The following is a 23,773-nucleotide window of genomic DNA, read 5'->3' as shown; positions in this document are numbered from 1 at the left end:
AACGGTCATAGTATAGCATGTTGAAAAAAGTCACAGTATAGTATGTTGAAAAAAGTCATAGTATAGTATGTCGAAAACGGTCATAGTATAGTATGTTGAAAAAAGTCACAGTATAGTATGTTGAAAAAAGTCATAGTATAGTATGTCGAAAACGGTCATAGTATAGTATGTCGAAAACGGTCATAGTATAGTATGTTGAAAAAAGTCACAGTATAGTATGTTGAAAAAAGTCATAGTATAGTATGTCGAAAACGGTCATAGTATAGTATGTCGAAAACGGTCATAGTATAGCATGTTGAAAAAAGTCACAGTATAGTATGTCGAAAAAAGTCAAAGTATAGTATGTTGAAAAGAGTTGAAAAAAGTCTTCGTATAGTATGTCGAAAACTGTCATAGTATAGTATGTTGAAAAAAGTCACAGTATAGTATGTCGAAAACGGTCATAGTATAGTATGTTGAAAAAAGTCTTCGTATAGTATGTCGAAAACGGTCATAGTATAGTATGTTGAAAAAAGTCTTCGTATAGTATGTCGAAAACGGTCATAGTATAGCATGTTGAAAAAAGTCTTCGTATAGTATGTCGAAAACGGTCATAGTATAGCATGTTGAAAAAGTCACAGTATAGTATGTCGAAAACGGTCATAGTATAGCATGTTGAAAAAAGTCACAGTATAGTATGTCGAAAACGGTCATAGTATAGCATGTTGAAAAAAGTCACAGTATAGTATGTTGAAAAAAGTCATAGTATAGTATGTTGAAAAAAGTCACAGTATAGTATGTTGAAAAAAGTCATAGTATAGTATGTCGAAAACGGTCATAGTATAGCATGTTGAAAAAAGTCATAGTATAGTATGTCGAAAACGGTCATAGTATAGCATGTTGAAAAAGTCACAGTATAGTATGTCGAAAACGGTCATAGTATAGCATGTTGAAAAAAGTCACAGTATAGTATGTTGAAAAAAGTCATAGTATAGTATATCGAAAAGAGTTGAAAAAAGTAACAGTATTTATCTTTATTAGTTATTAATAATTACTAATAAAAAGTACAGTGACCATGTGTACAGACACAAACTCCTCTCCAGCTGTGATCAGCTGATCCTCCGTCATCAGAAACAGACGTTGCCTCACATGACGATACAAAGGAAAAGTATAGTATGGTATGTTGAAAACGGTCATAGTATAGTGTGTCGAAAAAAGTCATAGCATAGTATGTTGAAAAAAGTCATTGGATAGTATGTTGAAAAAAGTCATCATATAGTATGTCGAAAAAAGTCATAGCATAGTATGTCGAAAAGAGTTGAAAAAGGTCATAGTATAGTATGTCGAAAACGGTCATAGTATAGTATGTTGAAAAAGTCATAGTATAGTATGTCGAAAAGAGTTGAAAAAAGTCATAGTATAGTATGTCGAAAAGAGTTGAAAAAAGTCACAGTATAGTATGTCGAAAACGGTCATAGTATAGTATGTTGAAAAAAGTCACAGTATAGTATGTCGAAAACGGTCATAGTATAGTATGTTGAAAAAAGTCACAGTATAGTATGTCGAAAACTGTCATAGTATAGTATGTTGAAAAAAGTCACAGTATAGTATGTCGAAAACTGTCATAGTATAGTATGTTGAAAAAAGTCACAGTATAGTATGTCGAAAACGGTCATAGTATAGTATGTTGAAAAAAGTCATAGTATAGTATGTCGAAAAAAGTCATAGTATAGTATGTCGAAAAAAGTCAAAGTATAGTATGTTGAAAAGAGTTGAAAAAAGTCATAGTATAGTATGTCGAAAACTGTCATAGTATAGTATAGTATGTCGAAAACGGTCATAGTATAGCATGTTGAAAAAAGTCACAGTATAGTATGTCGAAAACGGTCATAATATAGCATGTTGAAAAAGTCACAGTATAGTATGTTGAAAAAAGTCACAGTATAGCATGTTGAAAAAAGTCATAGTATAGCATGTCGAAAACGGTCATAGTATAGCATGTTGAAAAAAGTCACAGTATAGTATGTCGAAAACGGTCATAGTATAGCATGTTGAAAAAAGTCACAGTATAGTATGTTGAAAAAAGTCATAGTATAGTATGTCGAAAACGGTCATAGTATAGTATGTTGAAAAAAGTCACAGTATAGTATGTTGAAAAAAGTCATAGTATAGTATGTCGAAAACGGTCATAGTATAGTATGTCGAAAACGGTCATAGTATAGTATGTTGAAAAAAGTCACAGTATAGTATGTTGAAAAAAGTCATAGTATAGTATGTCGAAAACGGTCATAGTATAGTATGTCGAAAACGGTCATAGTATAGCATGTTGAAAAAAGTCACAGTATAGTATGTTGAAAAAAGTCATAGTATAGTATGTCGAAAACGGTCATAGTATAGTATGTTGAAAAAAGTCACAGTATAGCATGTTGAAAAAAGTCATAGTATAGCATGTCGAAAACGGTCATAGTATAGCATGTTGAAAAAAGTCACAGTATAGTATGTTGAAAAAAGTCATAGTATAGTATATCGAAAAGAGTTGAAAAAAGTAACAGTATTTATCTTTATTAGTTATTAATAATTACTAATAAAAAGTACAGTGACCATGTGTACAGACACAAACTCCTCTCCAGCTGTTAAAGCCGAATGACAGCTGATCCAGCTGTGATCAGCTGATCCTCCGTCATCAGAAACAGACGTTGCCTCACATGACGATACAAAGGAAAAGTATAGTATGGTATGTTGAAAACGGTCATAGTATAGTGTGTCGAAAAAAGTCATAGCATAGTATGTTGAAAAAAGTCATTGGATAGTATGTTGAAAAAGTCATCATATAGTATGTCGAAAAAAGTCATAGCATAGTATGTCGAAAAGAGTTGAAAAAGGTCATAGTATAGTATGTCGAAAACGGTCATAGTATAGTATGTTGAAAAAGTCATAGTATAGTATGTCGAAAAGAGTTGAAAAAAGTCAGAGTATAGTATGTCGAAAAGAGTTGAAAAAAGTCACAGTATAGTATGTCGAAAACGGTCATAGTATAGTATGTTGAAAAAAGTCACAGTATAGTATGTCGAAAACGGTCATAGTATAGTATGTTGAAAAAAGTCACAGTATAGTATGTCGAAAACTGTCATAGTATAGTATGTTGAAAAAAGTCACAGTATAGTATGTCGAAAACTGTCATAGTATAGTATGTTGAAAAAAGTCACAGTATAGTATGTCGAAAACGGTCATAGTATAGTATGTTGAAAAAAGTCATAGTATAGTATGTCGAAAAAAGTCATAGTATAGTATGTCGAAAAAAGTCAAAGTATAGTATGTTGAAAAGAGTTGAAAAAAGTCATAGTATAGTATGTCGAAAACTGTCATAGTATAGTATAGTATGTCGAAAACGGTCATAGTATAGCATGTTGAAAAAAGTCATAGTATAGTATGTCGAAAACGGTCATAGTATAGCATGTTGAAAACGGTCATAATATAGCATGTTGAAAAAGTCACAGTATAGTATGTTGAAAAAAGTCACAGTATAGCATGTTGAAAAAAGTCATAGTATAGCATGTCGAAAACAGTCATAGTATAGCATGTTGAAAAAAGTCACAGTATAGTATGTCGAAAACGGTCATAGTATAGCATGTTGAAAAAAGTCACAGTATAGTATGTTGAAAAAAGTCATAGTATAGTATGTCGAAAACGGTCATAGTATAGTATGTTGAAAAAAGTCACAGTATAGTATGTTGAAAAAAGTCATAGTATAGTATGTCGAAAACGGTCATAGTATAGTATGTCGAAAACGGTCATAGTATAGTATGTTGAAAAAAGTCACAGTATAGTATGTTGAAAAAAGTCATAGTATAGTATGTCGAAAACGGTCATAGTATAGTATGTCGAAAACGGTCATAGTATAGCATGTTGAAAAAAGTCACAGTATAGTATGTTGAAAAAAGTCATAGTATAGTATGTCGAAAACGGTCATAGTATAGTATGTTGAAAAAAGTCACAGTATAGCATGTTGAAAAAAGTCATAGTATAGCATGTCGAAAACGGTCATAGTATAGCATGTTGAAAAAAGTCACAGTATAGTATGTCGAAAACGGTCATAGTATAGCATGTTGAAAAAAGTCACAGTATAGTATGTCGAAAACGGTCATAGTATAGTATGTTGAAAAAAGTCATAGTATAGTATATCGAAAAGAGTTGAAAAAAGTAACAGTATTTATCTTTATTAGTTATTAATAATTACTAATAAAAAGTACAGTGACCATGTGTACAGACACAAACTCCTCTCCAGCTGTTAAAGCCGAATGACAGCTGATCCAGCTGTGATCAGCTGATCCTCCGTCATCAGAAACAGACGTTGCCTCACATGACGATACAAAGGAAAATAAGTCTCATATCTCTGAAAACATATTTCCTCTCTCCTCGCATGGTTTCCTTGCATCTCTCCATGCATCCCTGGTGGGAGGGACTATTTTCAAAATATTATTTATTTATATCCCCTGTAAATCCCAGATTCATCAGAAAACAGTAAGAAAGCTCCTGCATCTCCGTACGAGGGAGTCAAAGTGAGACCTGGTACATAGTCGGATCTTCTACACTGCATAGATGTTGGATGAAGCGAGATCTCCAGCTACACCTGTGGTCCATGCTGTGTTTCTGGACAGTGCGTTTGTAGTTCAGATGCTGAATCCTGGAAGAGCAGAGACCTTTCAGGAGCATGAAGATGATGTGTTTGGTTCGCATGTACAACGGAACAAGTGACATCTTGGAAGTGAATGAAGCAAGGAAACAGCTTTTTACTCAGAAATCAAGGCCTCTGGAGAACACGCCTCCAACACGAGCCGCTCTAGACCAACACGCAAAGGGCACAGCCTACCAGGCAAACACTTTCTGATTGGTGTTGGGTGAAGGAGGGAACAGAGTGGCAACTACTTTGGACCACACTTCCAGAGGCATCAAAGCCCCTCCCGCTGGGATTAGATACCTGAACACTCAGAATCAGTACTTTATTACCTTGGTCCACTCAAATACCTTTTAATCCAATTATACTGGTTTTGTTCGTGTGTGTCCGGCGTAAGCTGTTAGTTACCGTTACGGTAGTTAATGCCCGTCACTCGCTGAGACAGCTGCCCAGCTGTCCACTGGGTTATTTATTACTTCTTCTGTTCCTGGTCTCTTGGACACTTAACAGGTTAATAACTATAATACTGTGATCCGTCATATGTGTATAAATATGCATTTAAGACTTATTCAGTCAGAACAAGCATTGTGAATCATATTTGTCATTGCTGAGACCTTGTTTTTCATGTTTTTTTTGTCCCTTTTGAAGGTGTACGCATAAATTTTATGCCAAATACAATGCACTTTTTGCCCCCTTGTGTTAAAAAAAAATTCAGGGAAACCCTGATCGTGTGCAAACCAATAAACAGGAATTCTTAATGGAAATATGAGATTTTTTTAATTGGATTTAAGCATCAATGTCATAAAGTACTTTGTCGGGTATTTAAAGGTACACTGTGGAGTTTTGGTGACTTGGTACCAATTTTTTTTAACACTACGATATGGGTTTATAGAGATTATTGTTTACAAAACTCCGCAGGGTACTTTTAATTTATCTGAAATAGCCAAACACAGACAGTGGCAGTCAAGATGTATGAAGATTTTTAAGAAAATGACAAAATACAGATTCACTTTTTCAAACTATCAACAGTCCAATATACATGCGATAGAAGGCGGTACAGGGACAATCTTTCTGTTACTTCAGAGTGCCCATTGGAGTCTGGATAACTTGGTCTAGTTTACGATGCTGGTGACAAAATCGAACACTTCATTTCTGAGAGTCATCCCTGGGGCTGAGGGCCCCGCTGGGGCTTTCGTAATGGTTTTCGGGGCAGGATTTCTTCACGTGGCAGTTCGTGTACTCGGAACCCATTTCCTCCAGATGCCGGGGCTGCAGTTTTCGAGCGGCAGGCAGCACCACGGTCATCTCCTCATAGATGGGGGCCTGAGAGTGTGACTTGACACTGCGCCGTGCTTTGCCCTGACAGTCATTGAAACAGGAGGAAAACAAATCAGTGAAGTGAACGCACTCTCGATTTCCTGTCAAATCAGAGTTTGTCATTCTCTCTCGAGGCAGCATAATAAGAAGTCCTAACAGAGTCTCGTTCTCACTGCGATATGTTTTACTATAACTTAAAAATACAATATAATTCACTTCTCATAAAAAAAAAACATCTTAGAACAAAACTAAAAGCAGAATAAAGATTTCATCGCCTGCATCTTTGAATTGTAAGAACATGGGGACGACTGACAGCAACAAGTTGTGAAACTAGTGCGGTTTTGTGGTGAGCGATCGGAGGAACTCTCTGGCACGCTCGCAACAGGCAGGTGCTGCTCAGTAATTGGTTATATTTCCCCCCCCCTAAACAATTGTGTGGTATCAGAGCAGCGCATTGTTTTACAAGCCACTCACTTTATAGATCACCACAAATCCGAGGAGGAGGAGGAGGAGGAGGAGAACGACCCCAGCCGAGGACAAAACGTAGAGCAGAGTGGAGTAGTTGGAGCAGCCACACTGATCTCCTGTGAAGAAGCAGATCGAGAAATGTTGAGATGAAGAGGGTCGGCTTCACTGCAAGACAAAAAAATAAAAAACACTCGGGGCCTCAACATCCCCTGAGGGGCCACACTGATGACACCACTCAGCTCCCTTGTTGCACGGCATTACAAGTGCATTCATAAGATCCTGTGAGATAAACTGAACAAAAGCATGATGAACTACCACTGTGGTCAAAAGACAGCTCGTGCGTGGTGTGTTCAGGGGAAATACAAAAACCACTGAGACAAACTTCCTTCTCATTTGTAGGCTGCAGTAATCGGCAACAAACTGCAATGACATTTGACACCTCAAACACAAGACTCCTGGTAGAATGTCAATCACATACTTATAATAATCTGAGCCACGCCAGGCTTGAGCTACTCAGAAAACACTTGTTAGTAGGAGACGTTAATTGTTGGTTTTGGTCAATTTATCGGATCGATAAAAGTAAATATGTAGAATAGCACCAGACTTGTCCTTCAAGACACGTAATTATGATTTCTAAATAATTCTCTGCATCTCTGAATTGATGGCTTATGGCACGGCCCAACCTTGCTTGACATTCAGCTAGTGGGGACAGCGCCATACCAAATATTCATTTCATGGGTTAGACACTGATAGACATTGAAACAGCATAAAAGGAGGAGGAAACACATGGGCGCAGCAAAATACATTTCCATTTTCAAAAGCCTGAAAAACAAAATGAAGGTTAGCATAAGTAACTAGGCGATCAAGTCCCTCTGTGACGTGACCCACCTTGCACAGAAACAAAGAACACATGTCTCCCTAGACTGGTGCTGGTGTCGGTCCCGCCACGCAGGAGCAGCTGGCAGCTGTACAGGGCGCTGTCGTCTGGCTGCAGCTGCTGCAGGGTGAGCTTGTAGGTGATGCCCCCGGGACCGGGCGCCGAGGACAGCTGGACCCTCTCAACGGGGAACTGGGAGGAGGAGGAGGATGGAGGGCCGCTGCCGTGGTGACGCTTTGAGTGGTACAACACCTCCACGGGCGCCTGGCCCCGCTGCCGCTTCAGACTCACCCCCTCTACGGTCAAGGCGTCACCGCGTGGGGGGAGACAGGGGAGCACGGCTGAGCCCCCAGAACACGTCTCTACCAACCCAATGTCTGCCGACCCAGCGGCATCTCCAAAGGGGAAAGGGAATAAACCTTAGAATACGACGCATTGGTAAAAATCCCATTTCATCTTCCCATTGAAGGCATGTTCAGGGTGCTGCGGGGTAATTGAAATTTAGAATGTTTATCAATATCTATTGTACTGCATATTATTGCATCCAGGAAAAAGAACAGTTCTCTTGGCCTCTGCTGTTTTTTTTAAATAAAAGTTGGAGTAAAACTTTTGATTTCGAAAATTGTGCACTTGTTTTTGCATGTGGTGTATTTCAACATCTGGAACACAGCACTTCCGGATAACAGGAGGTCATTCATGGCCAGGCTGGCAATGCCGAAACACAAAGAAACTGACCAGAGTGAGTCATCGTGAGCATCAATTTTGACTGACTGACTACGTTTAGTATTTTAGCATCAATTCTGACTGACTGACTACGTTTAGCATTTTAGCATCAATTTTGACTGACTGACTGACTCTTTATTTATCCCCAGGGGGACATTTGTATGTTACAGCAGCAAGACACACCAATTAGCAAAGTAGCAGAGTAACCAAAAATATTAAGTATTAAAAAATGCACAATAGAATAACAGAGTAGGACAAATTAAAATATCAGAATATAGAATTCTGATAATGTTTCTAAGACCTTTTCACACGTAAAAAAAACATCAATAAGGGAAACTTTTGGGTTGTGAGAAATCCCTCTTGCTGGTGAATATCCTCCACCAGCATAATACACTTCATATCTTTAGCTCTTTAATTCCCCCTCGATTTATTCACAATTATGATCATTTCCACCCCCTTGTAAAGTATGTGCCTTATCAGACAGCGGTGTTCAGTGCGGGCACTGTTTCTGAGCAAACGAAAAGCACCAAACACCTTCTCCAAATATCAACACTCTGAATTTGACCTTCTTGTTTTGTGGTAGTTTTGGAAAGTTCAACCTCCTGTGGGGAAAAAACAGGTGAGAAGTTTAAAAAAAATAGACACTCACCAGCATTAACGAGCAGGAAGAATTCGGTCTTCGCGGGTATTCGGTCGTCTGTGGAGGAAGGGTTGGCCACCATAAACTCACAGTAGTAGCGGTCTGTGTCGCTGGCACTCAGCTGTGAGATGGTCACATTCAGAGAGTGGATGCTCGGGTCTCCGCTGTCACTGATGCGGTTCTTGTCACCAGCCTTACCCACACTGACGTTGTTGTTGGTGTACTTGAAGAGCACCTCGCGGGGATCCAGCCAGCTGCGCTTCAGGTAGACTCCGAAGGGCGAAGAGTTCCTTTGCTCGACCACACAGGGAAGAACCACAGACTCGCCCTCATTCCTCTCCAAGAACTGAAGGTCACTGCATACTTGATACAAAAGGGGGGAAAAAAGTTTGGGAATACATATTTTTAGTCTGGTGATCATATGATTCTATATTTAAAGATTTGTGTCAGTTGCAAATTAAAAGTCGCTATCGATGAAACATTTCACAGTTAATTATCGTGGTCAATTATAATGACAAACCCACGATGCTCAAAAACAAAATGATACCTCTACAAACTGCAGCCCAAAGAAAGGAGCAAAGCTAAAATATTTTTGACAGAGGTGCATTACATCAAGTGTTCCTGTTATTCTGTCCACCCTCGGTGAATTACAATTCAAATTAGTGGGGAAAAACGAATCAAATGATCAACTTACCGAATCCAGTCTGTGTGATGAAGAGAGTCCACAGACACGCCAGGTACTGGATCCCAGTCATCTCCAACACGGTCAGAGGACACTAGTTAAGGTCCTGAGGGAAGTCAGTGATGTGAACCATGACAGGACACATGCACGCACTGACAACTGGAGAACAAAAGCTTTGGGTGACTGTAAATGAAACCATGAGGAACTCCATGAAGCTCCACCTTCAAAACCTCAAGACTAACGCAAGAGGAAGCGCACCCTAACCAGCACAACTGTATGCTGGATCAGCTCCTTCTCAGGCAGTATACATCATAAAAGTAACAGCACAACACAGCTGAGAGCGAAAGTTCAGATCAGATCAACGCGGATCTATCGCACCAACAGAACAGTTAGAACCAAGCTGTTCATGGAGGTCCCTAAAGATCCAAAGGTTACCCAACTCTTCAGTGTTATGATCGTTATCCACACAGCTTTCTGTCTCACATGCTTGAGAAGACTTTCCACAGACAGTTTTACATATCCCAGAGGAAATGATTACGACTGCCTGTTTCTGAACAGGATGCGTTTGCTTTCTGATCATTTGCATCAAGGGAATAAAATGTCAAGCGTGTCAAAAAGGGGCCCGCAGACTGAGTCAAGCACAGCTTCGATACCTGATTGACAAAAACACGGAGCGTTGCTCTCGGCTATACTTTTCACAGGAGCAATTTGAAAGAGAAGCAACACGTTCAAATATCTAGTCCTTTTAATGCTCAGACTAAAAGAAGGACTTCTGAAAGATGTAGAACACCTCTGGCAGCTGGTTATCGTTAAGCAGTAATTCAAAGGGACGCTGGATTTATTGTTGTTTTGTTCTTGAAGATATATTTTACAACTCATCCGAGAAGCTTCTTCATTTCTGACTGGCAGGGAGTCACATTGTTCACACTCGTGTTAGAAATTAGAAAAAGGTCTACGCAGTGAATGGCTTAAATTTAGGGTGCAAACACATAAACCGTCAGCATGAACGATGTAGGTCCACGAGTCATCTGTACACAAACCTGCAGGACTTATATTTTTGCACTTGCTAAGTTAGATTGTAAACACGGTCTTTCTGAACAGGCAGTTGGCTCCGTGGTTCACTTCTACTAGTCCAGCAGGAAACCACGATTAGACTGTTCACATGTATATCACTCATAAGGCTTTTGTTAGCGGTGGGGTCTCAAACCGCTCGTGCAGGTAATGTAGCGCGTGCTTTGCCTCACTGATGCTTCTAACCACAACTTCAGGTTAAAAAACAAATGTATGAGTAATTCTTGGAAATGTACGTGTGTCAACAACCCACCAGCGGAAGACAGAAACAGGACACACGAGATGCGGTCCTGGAAGTTTCCATTTAATGACTTTTTACATCATTAATGTTTGTACTGAATGGTTGTGTTGTAGGTGGTCATTTCAATTCCAAATGACGTAAAAGATTAAGTAATGCTTTGCAAAGTGACCAATATTGAAGGAGACAATACTAGCTCAACACTGTTTATGAATAGGAATATTACCCAGAGAACATAATCAAATGTAATTTAATAAATTTTTAAAATAGCATGGACTATTTATATTTCACTATAGTTCTTTATTTTTATTGTATTTTTCAAATGTCAAGTGGATTTAAAGTAGATTTGTTCATGGGGTCAATAATCTCCCCCCCCCCCCCTTCATGCCACTAGGGGGGGCACCCACTCAGAATAGAGGATTTCACCTAAAATGTGATTTTTTTTTTAATTGAAGGACAAGTGGCTACAAATTAATGCAATCATTTTATTAAAAAAAAAAAAAAACATGAATATGACATTGTGATGCGTTACAATTTAATTTAAATATCAAGCTGCTTTCGGGACATTTGCTCCTTTTGTGTCACTTTTAAATACAAATACACCTGCTCCAAAAACAAGAGTTTAAAAATACTACTTCAAAAAGACCAGAGTATCAGAGATAGAGACTAACACGGCATTTTCACGACAGCTTTTCAAAACCTAATTTATCCAAACCAAATCCAAATTTGTATTACCGTCAAAGAAACATTTTCCTCATGTAAAGAGCTCATTTTCATAAGTAATACTTTCAATACTTAAGTACATGTTGGTGCCAACAACTTCTGAGTTTTTACTTGAAGAGCCAGTTCAAACAAATAAAACAAAAACATTTTTTTAACATGACACACACACACACACACACACCATCGATTGCTTACTGAAGAAAACGAAGCGATAACAAAAATGATTTACATTTGAATGACAGAGTCTTTGTACCTTTAAATCACTAAAATGGAATGAACATGTCACTTAAGGCAAACGCTGCTAAGTCTTCAATTATCTTAAACAATTTAACAACATACTTTAAAAACAGTACAACAATTAAAACCAGGCCTAGCATCCTGTTGTACAGGGCAGACTAAAGTAAACAGCAGGTACTTACTGGGTTTAACTGACCTTTTCATGCCAGCTGAGTGGGTTTTAAGGCTGATATGGATGGGCTATAAACAACAAAAACAAATACAAAGCAGTAAGTGATATGAGGCAGAGGAAACACTTGTGCCACTCTAAATACCCACAAGAACTTCCTCCCACAGAGTCTTTTGATCCGCGTGTGCACCTCCCGTCAACGGATACCTCAGCGATTGCTCTCTACAGCAATCTGCCACACAGGATCATTGCGGTTGACGATTATGAACATTTAGAATAGATAAGGATGGACATAACCCAAAATCACCCAGCAATACAAACCAGCACTGCAGTAAATAACAATCTAGCAAAAAGGAGTTTCAGGTGTTACACAGACTCTTGTGCCGCCGTTTGAAGTTCCGTTTAGAAATATACCGTTAGCTATGTGTCCGTGCTTGTGAGGGGTTCCTTGCAACCTTTTTGGATTCTATCGTTTCAACTTGAAACGTTGACTTTCGACACTCTTTTTGCAGGAAAGGACGCACCGGTAACTCAGGGAGTTGCTGCTTTAAGTCACAACCACAGACCCGAGTTATCATTCAGCAGTATGTGTCTGCATCTTACCGCCACCATTTGAGTTTTACCAACCCAAGTCATCTAAATGGGGATAAACCAAAGAACTGGGTCACCACGGACTTGCGTCACAACATTGGAACTTAACACAGAGCTACTGTATTGTTGGGTTTGTTGCCCCCCTGTAGCGGGGACACGACTGCGATATGACAAGCTAACATTATAGCATTCATGCATGTACGGACTAAACCAATGAAAGTTAATGAATCAGGAGTGACATTTAGTTTCTCCTGCACTCTGGTTGAGTGTATCTACACGTATTACTTCATCTGCAGTTATGTCCGTCATTATCATGAGGTAACATGCAGTATTTAGAACCAGAAGTTGGCCAACATCGTAGCTTTGGGGCTGGTGGTACACGGGATTTGAGCAAACTAAATCTCTTATCTGTTTGACCTCACGGAAGAGCATTTTCTTCTGTACTTCTATATCCAGTAAGTTACGATGCAACAAGGTGGACTCTTACAAAAGATCGATGATGGCAAACTTGGTTTTTAAATACCCGATGAAGTCCTGTCGTTAAAACAGAGGAAAGAGAGAAGCGCACCGGTACAAACCTTTGTCACTCACCTCCACGCACGTCAGGACAAACCAGCATTGAATTTCAAGATGAATTTTATTACAACAGATTCATAAAACATTACAAAGGATGCATACAGGTACCCTCTTGACCAGGACATATTAAAAGCAAACCTGAAACAAGGATAAAGCTAGAGAATGATGAGTCGTGAATTTTTAACACTACTTAAATTGGAATCATTTTCATCACTGAGACCCTCACCAACCAAGGTTGGGGACGCAAGTCCAACAGCACCTAAGCGTGCTGTGAGGGCCTCAATCAATCTACCCAAAAGAAAAACAAACAAAAGAAAAAGAATCAAATGTTTACAAGAGAAACTTGCCTTAGTAAGGGGGGGTTGGTACGCTCATGTAACTCCAGCAGCTTCAAAAGAAATATGAATCATTTTAACACACTTTACTTCTATAAACCTGAGAGAAACCTATGGGGGGGGGAAAATATATATATCCTCACATGAAACCAGACGACAACAAAATAGCTTTCAGGAACTCGTGTGGTGGTTTGGCTGTTTTCCAATAAAGATGTTACATTAAATGTCCATTAGTTCTAACAAATAATGTTTTGTCTTCACCACGACTGGTCTCACTGCTCTTTGCTCGCAGCTAGGTTTGACAAAAGCACAAGGATGAGAGAAAGGTGTTAACCTCAAACCTAATGTGGTGGCTGCTTTGCCCGCTTCAGTAGCGCCCAGCCGGAGACATGACGGGCGGCCTCATGCCCATGGGAGGGCCTCCCTGGTAAGGGGGCACCATAGGAAGACCCTGGCCGTATGGAGGCATCCCTCCAGGCATGTAGCTCGGCATGCCCTGAGGAGGAGCACCGTACTGACCTGCAGGGGGGAACACAAGGAAAGCGACATGTGATTCAACAGTTGATGTCAATTAAACTGCAGCGTACATCCATTAATTGGGATGCAAAAAAAGAACATTTTCCGAACAAGCATTTCCTTACCGTGCATGGGATGCCTCATGCCAGGCTGCTGTAGTGGCATGCCTTGCTGTAGGGGCATCATGCCGCCCACAGCCGCCACAGGGGGAGCAGCAATATGGGCCTGACCCTGCCTGGGTGTGAGTCGCTGGTAGCGGGGCAACTGGGCCCTCAATTCCTCCTGTTGGCAGGGACAACACACAAAGCACACATTCAGACTGAGGAAAATCTAGTATGCCCCTTACAGTACAAAGATAAATCGCTCACAAAAATGACGAGGAATTGGGTACCAATGTTGCCGTGCCTTGATTTCACACGGAGGATATTCAAGCTCAGAACAATCCTTTAAACATAACTACAAAAGAGCAACTACTGAGGAAGTGTAAGGAAATACAATCGTGGCGAATATCCCATAACTATCTTAACTTCACGGTGATGATGATATTCAGAACCTGACTGGTGGTCAAACAGTGCACCCACCCTTTCATCCATCCATGTACTCTTATACGTATCAGTCATTACTTACTGTGAAAAGGGCAAAGTAGAAAGCTCAAGCAACTTACCAGTGAGATATCCTCATCAGGATGGATCAACTTACTAGTTGCACTCGTGGTGGTGAGGGTGGCGGGTTTGGTGGCCACTGTGGCCGGGGGTTTGGCCACAGTGCTGCTAGAGGGGTTAGAAGAGGAAGAAGTGGAAGAGCAAGAAGAGACAGAGGGCTGGGTGTAGGCAGGGAACGTTGCTTTGGGAGGGTCGGAGGAGGAGGAGGCGGCTGTACTGTGGGAGTTTGAAGCTGCAGCTCCTGAAGTGCTCTGCTGGGCCTGCAAACAGACAGAGAACCGGGTCACTGACTGGTCCTCCAAGGGACCGCATTCTTACTTTTTAAAGATGAAAACGACACAAGACACAGAAATCCTCCATGGATTATACCTTTATCACAATCATTATCATTATCATTATGTCACAGATTTTGAGACATAGAACCTCCCCTCACTTGCAAAAGTTTACACTTTCAAATGGATTGCAAATGTGGCATGACAAAGTTAAACCCTTTGTATCCAGTACACAATACAAATCCTGAGATGTAAGTAGAACCAAATCGTGTGGGGGGAAAAAAACGTGACGTGTTATGCATTGCTGCAGCGGTCAAAGTCAAAGCGCGATGAGTAGCTCTTGCATGAATCATGCTTCAGAGGTCAGGAGGGGTGAATGCAAAATAAGACCCATTAAATCCAGTGTTGCGCCTCATTCTGCGTTAATTAAAGCACATGCACAGTAATAAAGCTCACAGACAAAAAGTAGGGCAGGTGTTGTCGGGGATAATTATCCTCCGACAACATTGTAGCCAACGTGCTCGTTTTTTGATGCACAGGGCGATTACCTTTAACAATCAGTCTAGTTTACAGCTTGAGAATTTACAGGCAGAGTTCATAAAGAAGCAACATGCAGCTGCCACAGCCAAGTCAAAGTCTGTGAGCGTACTTGAGGCGCGTTAGGAAAGGGCGGCTGAGAGGAGGCAGACTGAAGGTCTGCAGCTGGAGAGGAAACTGCTGCTGTGCTGCTGTGAACACCAGCGCCCATCTGCAGCATGGTGGGAAGGAGATCACAGTATGTAACATGTCCACTCTACCCAAATTCAATAACCAGAACAAAGTTGACTTCATAATAGTGACACTGATTTAAAAAAAAAAAAAAAAAAAAAGGAGAAAATAAATGGGGCGGAGAAAGGCAGACAAAGAGGAACAGCAGACTACAGAAAATGAGGAAACAAGACATCGGAAATCCGAAGTGTTGAGAAGTAAAATAATATCCCAGAGTACTGTGATCATAAGACACTGCATAGAAGGTTTAATAAAATAAGACATTGCCAACCATCCACCTTAAATCAGGAGACAGGCTTACAGACGGCTCTAAACTCTGAAAAGGATGTGCGAGTGTGTGCTGTTGCGGGGTGCATGGTGTCCACCTGTGCTGCACTGGGGAAGAGGGGCTTGGTGACAGCGGGCTGGGCCACTGGTACTGCCGGTCGACTGGGCATCACTCCGGCTGCAGCAGCTTGGGCCATATGGGGCATCCCTGGCCTTGGAGCCATGTGAGGTGGCATTCCTAAACAATCACCCAAACAAGGTCAATCAACCCTTCTGGCACCAGAACATTGAAGACACATTAAATGGGAGAAAATAAGCATGCTGAGATGGAAATCATGCGTCTAATTCAGCCACACCTGCTGAACAATCTAAAAATGTAAGCATCAGGAGCTATACTTTGGTTATGATCGACCAATCTAATTTACAGGGTTATCTTTGCTACATGAGCACAAACTATATCTGTGAAAGCTGTTAGTGGTGTGGCTGCATTTATTTGAAAGTCAAAATTTGTTAAAAATTCTAAATTCTGCACACAATACTGATGGAAAAAATATCAAGATTACATCACTGACAGACTACTTCTCGTTTAATATAAAATGCCATTTGTAACCCAAAAAAATAAAACCACAACTCACCGTGGGGCATACCGGGCATGCCTGGCATCATGGGCGGCATCATTCCACCCATGGGCATCATGCTGCAAAAGGCAGTAAGACCAATAAGATAATGCTGATTTGGTGTTACAGAGGAAACGGAAGTGAAAATTACTTCCCCCCCCCCCCCCCCCCCATCATGATTTTAATGTACACAGCACCGGCCTCAGACAGCAGACGGGTTACAAAACTAAAGTGTAATGAACATCAGCGTAGTTCTAAAAAGGTTTTTCCATAAGTTGTCATGTATGAAAGGCCCCAAAAGAACACTGTAAGCAGACGACTTGATTAACTTAAGTGAAGTATTTAAACAGCATTGTATAGGTATGATTGTGTTCCATGTAAGTGGTTGATCACTGTAACTACAAGCGGTTTCCACGGTGCTAGAACCACAGTCAAATTAAATCTAACTTACACCACAAAGAGGATAATTTATTAACGTGGTAAAATAGCATTGAATCTAAAATGGCATCATTAAACACATCAATGAATAAGAGATATTTTACCCTGGTGGCATCCCATGCATGGCAGGGGGCATGCCGTGCATCATGGGAGGAACGCCAGGCATCATGGGAGGCATTCCTGCAACAGTGAGCAAGAGGATAGGTTTTGGTTAACTCAACACTACATCACTCTAAACCTCAAATGCTTCCTATACAGCTGCTCAGCCAGTAGCACGAAGAGACACAGCTCAGACAAATAGTGTGTAGCAGCAGCAAACTTTCATATGCAACTCTGGGATTTACGGATTTATTTCGACCAAAGCACCGATGGTGTTTGTTGAAACAGTGGACAGACTAACCAAAAAAGTTTTATTTAATTTCTGTCGAGTTTAAAGGAAGTGGGTTTTACGATAAGTTAACCATGAAATTAAGAGGCGTAAAAGAGAGAAACTTAATTTCAGAAGGTGTACTGTTACATTTTCGTGTATGAGGAAAATGTAATCCTAAAATAATATAACCCCCTAATTATTAGACATAGGACCAGGTCAAGGTTTTCTAAGTCTAATTCAAGTCTAAAGCCCTAAAAAAGTCCTTGAAATAAGTCATTAGGCATCACAGATGATAGACATATATATGGTCAAATTGAGTTAGTGCTGATTCCCAACTTCTGGGTTTGACAAAGAGGTCCTTGCCTTGATACCCTCCGTGGTGCATCCCAGCTCCGCCAGCCACAGGAGGCATCCCAAGCTGGGCCATTGGAGCAGCGTAGCTTGGCTGAGGCTGCTGGACAGCAGCGACCTGCTGAACTGACGGTCCTGCTTCATCATCGTCGTCGTCGTCCTCATCGGAGTCGTCCTGATTGTTTGACTTCTTCTTTTGACTCTCTGAAAAGCGACAGGAAATATTTAAGGTATGGGGAAGCTTAAACAAAATGAACCTACGGTTCTACAAAAAAACCTTGGACGGTTGGTTTTAAGGTAAGCACACAGCATTCAAAAACATCGTAGTTATAGAACATACATTTAGCCAAGATGGGATACCCCAGGATTACCCTCCACTACCTCTCGGGGCTCTTACCACATAAACATGCTACCCAATATCAGGAATCTCCCTTAACCTTAAATCATTCCAATACAAAACACACAAAACCAGTACAAAATCGAAGAAAAAACATAATTCGGCCATCTAGACTTTTACTGAAATTTACAAGAAAAGCACATAAAATTGTACACACCTTGTGATTTCTGTTCTAATGTTCGTCTTCTTTCCTGCATGTCTTTCTCTGGAATCCCCTCCATACCGTAGATCTCCAGCTCGATGTCTACTCTTCCGGGAATTGCATTTGGTACACTGTCAATGGTTTCTTTGTGTACCTGAAACGCATGCAAAGTGAGTCAGTGCATACCATCACAACAAGCAAAGTAATGTCTCATCCGTGGCCCACTTCACGATAACAACTGATAGCCCTTTATGACCAAAACATTGCAAGAATGGTGGAACCAAAGACACTTAAAGAATCACGAACTAAAGTTAGATCAATGAAAAATGCACCTACCTGCATGCAATGGATAGCCAAGCCTGGGCCTGTGTACAACTTCTTGTGGCAAATATGGCATTTAAAATGCTTTGCCTTCTGATGCTGGATGAGGATCTTTTCATCATCGAAGTCTCGATTACAGTACCTTGAGTGAAGAGTTAAGGATTGTATTCGAAAGAAAAACACCAAAAATACAGCCGAGCCAGCGACTCACATGCAAGCCTCCAACACATCGTTAATGCTGCCGAAATAAAACGCCCTGATCTGAGGCGTAGTCTTAACCATCATTCATGATCAATGACCCGGCAGCAAAGATTCTAAGTGCACACAACTCGAAAACCACGAGGTTTCTGACTAATCCAGCGCAAGACGTAAGCTACATCATAACGTTAGCTGTTGCCCTGAATCATCAATGCATCGCTATAACAGGTTAACGTGAGCTAGCTAGCAACGGAACGGAGACAGCTCGCTGAACTTTCCTCTTAGCATAGCATGAACTCGACGTAATCTACTACTGGGTACTATACACGATGCCAACTGTGTTTTTTGCGGTGTTAATTATAGACTGGATTAAAAAACAACCCTCAAAGCGATGTACTAGCCTCCTATGACCGAATCGTTAAGCTAACGTTAGCTTACAAGCAGACAAAACCCTCCGAGAGGCTAACTCAGGCCTTCCTTTTGTCAAGCTAACGCTTAGCCGCTGGCATTTCTACGATGGTATTTTCTCATCCAGGCAAAAAAAGGATACCAGCACCATGGCTTCATCTGCTTCTTCTTCTTTCGTCCCATTTCTAATGAATACTGAAAGAGAGGTCTTACAACGTTATATACTGGTCTTATTATCTGTTTGACAACAGCATGCTGTAGTCCCGGAACAACGCCGAAAATGGCGCTCTGCTAAAGGAAGTTGTAGGCAGGCTACAGTCTTCTTCTTCTTCGTCTTTAAATTTGATTGGCGGGTCGCAACCAACTTGTATAGGTGCATACCGCCACCTACTGTACCGGAGTGTGCAGTTTCAGGGTAACCTTTTCTTCACTGTTCTGATAAACCATAAAAATAAAAAATAAAAATATATAATAACAATAATAATAATAATATTATACATATATACAAATAGTGCACTTATCTGAGTCCATTTTTGCCATTAAATACAGAGTTGAGTTAAGTCCTGTATGTCCGAACCTTAACCTTGATATTATGACCTCCTCTCTTCTATACTTCCCTTTGTATGTCTTCACATTTATGGATTTCTGAATGTTATAATAATGTCTTCCTTTGTTCAGGCTACAGTCTCGCGAACACAGGAAACATACGTCATGTCATAGACACGCCCCTACTTTTTGGAGACTTGTTAATATAATGTAGCTAACGTAATACTGTCATAACTTGAAAAGAAAATGGAAGGGGTATGTTTGTTTTTTTCAAGTTTATATAGTGAGTTTAGTGACAACCTATCATGCAAATATATGGATGTAGACTGGAGCACAAGTTGTGTGACCCTAGCAGTATTTGGGTCCCCATTCCAGCCTGTAGGACATGTCCTTCTGCATCTCCTGGGCCTTGGCTGCTTGGTCCTAGTGAATCAGTTTATCCCACAATTCCATAAGTCCTTACAGCAGCCCCTCCACTTTCCTCTCCAAGTGCATAAACTGGGAGTATTCAGGGTAAGCTACTTGCTGGGCATTATGACTGGGCCACACCTGGGCTAACCGGTTTAACACCTGACAAAAAAATGTTGAAGGCAAAATAATTTAAGATTGCAGCGGAAGATGAAGGCCATTTGGCATTGTTCCAGTTCTCAGTTAAGAGACTTTTACTGTGAAAAGCGACTGAAATATCGCTGGCAAGATAAGACCATAACAATGACATATTATGTAGTTCTTGTGATGGTTTTAGATAAAAGGGATCAAAGCATACATTGGGTGTATGTTCTAAAAATCCCTCCTACACCGGTCTGCTTACACAATGCACAAACAACACTGTTACCAAGAAAGCATGAACAATTTAGACAGTTATTAAGTCCAAAAGACAAAGCAGGTTAGGAAAATATGTTGGTCATTCTGTGTCATTTAGCCAAAAAGTCCAGTTTAGAGGTGGTGGGGGAGATGATGGACGCTCAGCTGAACCACTATCACCAGCAGGCGGCGATGGCTCTGTGAAACAATTTGTAACCAAGACTGATGGCTGATCATTGCTGTTTGGTGTGGTGGCATAAGAATCCTTCACTTCATCAAAAGGCAACAAGGTTTCTAATTTCCCTCCAAGAACTGAAGGAGAACTGTCCATCACATCATTCAAAGTGATGAGTGGTGCTACCGATGCTCCACCAGCCTCATTTGAAAGTGAAGGGATCTGTAACGCTATCACAGCCAACATCAGCATGCAGCTCACCCCCCTCAACATGTTCCTGACTGCATGTTTCCGACTTTGTCGTCATGTCTTTCTGAACATCCGTCATAGTCTTGATGAGTTCACTGTCGAGCTCTGTTGTATCTCTTGCCTGACTTTGCCTCTGCTGCATTGTTGTGAGAGATTGTTTCTTCCACTTCTACTTTAAATGTGCTGTTCTGGATAGTTAGAACCTCAACTTTGAAAAAAAACACAAGCAGAATATTCATTAAAGGGGAAAAAGACATACAAATAAGTGCAATAAGACAGCAAATCGTTGAAGACCATGCAGCTTCCAGAAAATCTGACAAACTGGACACATGTAGGACTGAACTAACTTAACCCCAGAAGATGGCAGTAGTGCACCAATAAGGATGCAGAAGCTGGAGTAAAAACCCAAAGATGAGTGGACTATGATAGTCTGTGTTATCGCTTAATCGGAAAAATGACAATACGGAAATACCACATTTTTCAGTTTTCTGTTTTGAACCAAAAAACGGGAAAGCACAGCCGTTTTCGGTGCATTGTTAGTTCGTAATACAGTTTAATCAAAGTCATTTTGTGTGTGCAGAGTTGTTGCTGTTCGCACTGATATTCCATTTTCCATCGTATTCCGTTGCTTGAGTGAACGCAGAGCATAGACTGTATAAAAAGACACAGAATAAACCTGTGTACCATTTCTACCAGTAGATAGCAGTATAAGTGTATTCAAACCACAGATTATGTTCTATTTACCTGTGTCTTTGTCAATGATCTAGGAGGTTATTGATACAGATGTATTTAATGCAGTTTCTTTCAACTGATATTTGATGTTCATGGGTCATTTGCAACCTAGTTATATACATCATGTATTTACTTGTTATTTCTATGTCATGGAAGAGTGAGCATGTGTTCATGAAGCAATCAATAATGACAATAGAAAAATAAAGAGACGTTTGGTGCATTCTTATTAGACACTCAGCATCATTTACCAAGCTCATTGATTTATTTGTCACACTTAAATCCTGAATGGAATGGTTGAACAGAAGAGGTGAAAGGGCCAAGATGAGAAGAAATAATGTTGGTCAAGTACTGTGGTCCAAATAAAATGACTTCAGTTTTATTGCCATTGAGATACAGAAAGTTTTTTTTTAATTTTCTCTTGCATCACTTGTAAATCGGTCAAATATAGAATTTGAAAAACTGTTTGCGGTATTGTTACACAAGTGACAACATTATTAACAGTGGTATGAATAATCATTCGAAGCAATACAATTCACCTGATTAATGGCTTCTTAGTTCTTATGTTGGTAAGTGTAAGATTATTGGATTAATTGACAAATGTCTTGTCGTGGTGTTTATGTTGCAGATGGGATGGGGTTATGCTTTTTTACATTTTGGGGGTAGAAAGGGAAAAAAATGTTAATTTTGATGAGTATATATATCTGTCACTCCGTTACCCTTGAATATAATGTGTATTTTATTTGACTGAGTTTTATTTTAAAGAAGATAAACTTCATGTCTTCACAGTCTGGCATGAATTTCATTTTTAATCTGTTGTGGAAAAGGCTGGACCTGTAACATCCACTGTTGATAGTCTTTCTGACGTGTGACAGTTTAGTCAAGAAAATGAAATCTACTCAAACTGAGGATGGATTCAGTCCACTCTCCGACCACGGAGACTTCACTGGTGACAATCATTGTTGAACAGACGAGTGGTGTGTTTTGGAACAGCTCTCGTACGGATCAAAATCATGTGAGCAGATTAACTGCAGACGGAATAATTAGAATAATTGAGATGCAGCAATACAAGTCAAATACAGGAATGTAACCACAATGCAATGCAAGAACTAATTCTGAAGGTTTCTGCTTTTAGGGGAGTATTTAACTTGTGCTTATACAGAATTAGAAAATACCAAAGATTTTCCTTCTTTGCTAATCTAGACAGGTGCAGATGTCATTGGATCATATAGAAGTAAATATGAGCTGCTGCTCTTATCTAAGGAAGGTCATGACCTGCTGATTTGTCAGTGACCGACATGTAACCTGGGGAACTAAATGGCCATGTTGCTCAGTTTTACAGGATCTGCAAACTATACCCCAATACATTGTTAATTATATAATCAGAATTAGCGTAAAGTGTGTACATATACAATGAATATTACCTATTTAAATGTACATGCACAGAGATAGACATACGGCTAAAAACAGGCAACACCGCTAAACAACAATCATTTGACGACTATAAAACATTGTGAGACATATTAGAAATGTGAGAGTACAGCTGTGCTCTCCATGTTCTTATACAATAACTCCTAGAGCTGGGGTGGGTAAGTATTTTTCCCAAGGGGCCGCATGAGAAACAAGGACTGTTGTGGAGGGCCGGGGCAATAGACTGAACTCAATCCTGCTCAATATTATTCTTGTTACTTGTATATTTGCTTAAGTACTGTACTTATGTACAAATTCAAGGTACTTTACTTGGATATTTCTATTTTATTCAACTTTGTACTTCTACTCCACTACACCTCAGAGGGAAATATTGTACTTTTTACTCCACTACATTTGTCTGGCAACTTTAGTTACTAGTTACTTTGCACATTATCATTTTTCAAACCTTTCCCAACTACCCAAACTGAACAACAGAGTATAAAATAGTTCAAATGAGCAACACCTAAAACATCTGCAGCAGTAATAATCCAAACACATACATTTGTAATATCCATATATAACAGTAGAACACTGACAGGGATCATGTTTTTGCAAAATGAGTACTTTTATTAATATAACTATCACTATACAAATGACCTCTTTCTGTTTTTCAGTCTTTGTTGGGCTTGAACAAGTGCACTGAAGCCAGGCTAGAGTCAAATCCTACAACAGTGTTCACACACAAGCACAGTGCTGAATCATTCTTCAGACCAAATTGCTGACATTATGATGACATGATTTTGTCAGAGGTGCTAAGACGCTGACAGCAGAG

The 23,773-nt window shown here is 40.1% G+C and overlaps 2 protein-coding genes across 2 annotated transcripts; both read right to left on the bottom strand.

Moving 5' to 3' along the window:
• Window positions 1–5,418: 5,418 nt before the first annotated feature.
• Window positions 5,419–9,514, bottom strand: cd7al (cd7 antigen-like). The gene is made up of 5 exons (XM_079279565.1): window positions 9,374–9,514; window positions 8,689–9,042; window positions 7,328–7,711; window positions 6,446–6,555; window positions 5,419–6,013 (listed from the first exon to the last, which is right to left on the bottom strand). Exons 1-5 carry the CDS (start codon window positions 9,432–9,434, stop codon window positions 5,801–5,803), a joined length of 1,122 nt encoding a protein of 373 aa, XP_079135691.1. The 5' UTR covers window positions 9,435–9,514; the 3' UTR covers window positions 5,419–5,800.
• Window positions 9,515–13,008: 3,494 nt separating this feature from the next.
• On the bottom strand, window positions 13,009–19,304 carry znf207b (zinc finger protein 207, b). The gene is made up of 10 exons (XM_079277823.1): window positions 19,171–19,304; window positions 18,438–18,564; window positions 18,117–18,255; window positions 17,575–17,766; window positions 16,946–17,021; window positions 16,422–16,483; window positions 15,885–16,024; window positions 14,482–14,739; window positions 13,943–14,099; window positions 13,009–13,820 (listed from the first exon to the last, which is right to left on the bottom strand). Exons 1-10 carry the CDS (start codon window positions 19,209–19,211, stop codon window positions 13,669–13,671), a joined length of 1,344 nt encoding a protein of 447 aa, XP_079133949.1. The 5' UTR covers window positions 19,212–19,304; the 3' UTR covers window positions 13,009–13,668.
• Between the last annotated feature and the right edge of the window lie 4,469 nt (window positions 19,305–23,773).

Source organism: Melanostigma gelatinosum (assembly GCF_949748355.1).
Source record: "Melanostigma gelatinosum genome assembly, chromosome: 11".
Classification (NCBI taxonomy): domain Eukaryota; kingdom Metazoa; phylum Chordata; class Actinopteri; order Perciformes; family Zoarcidae; genus Melanostigma; species Melanostigma gelatinosum.
This window is presented reverse-complemented; position numbering and strand designations above follow the sequence as displayed.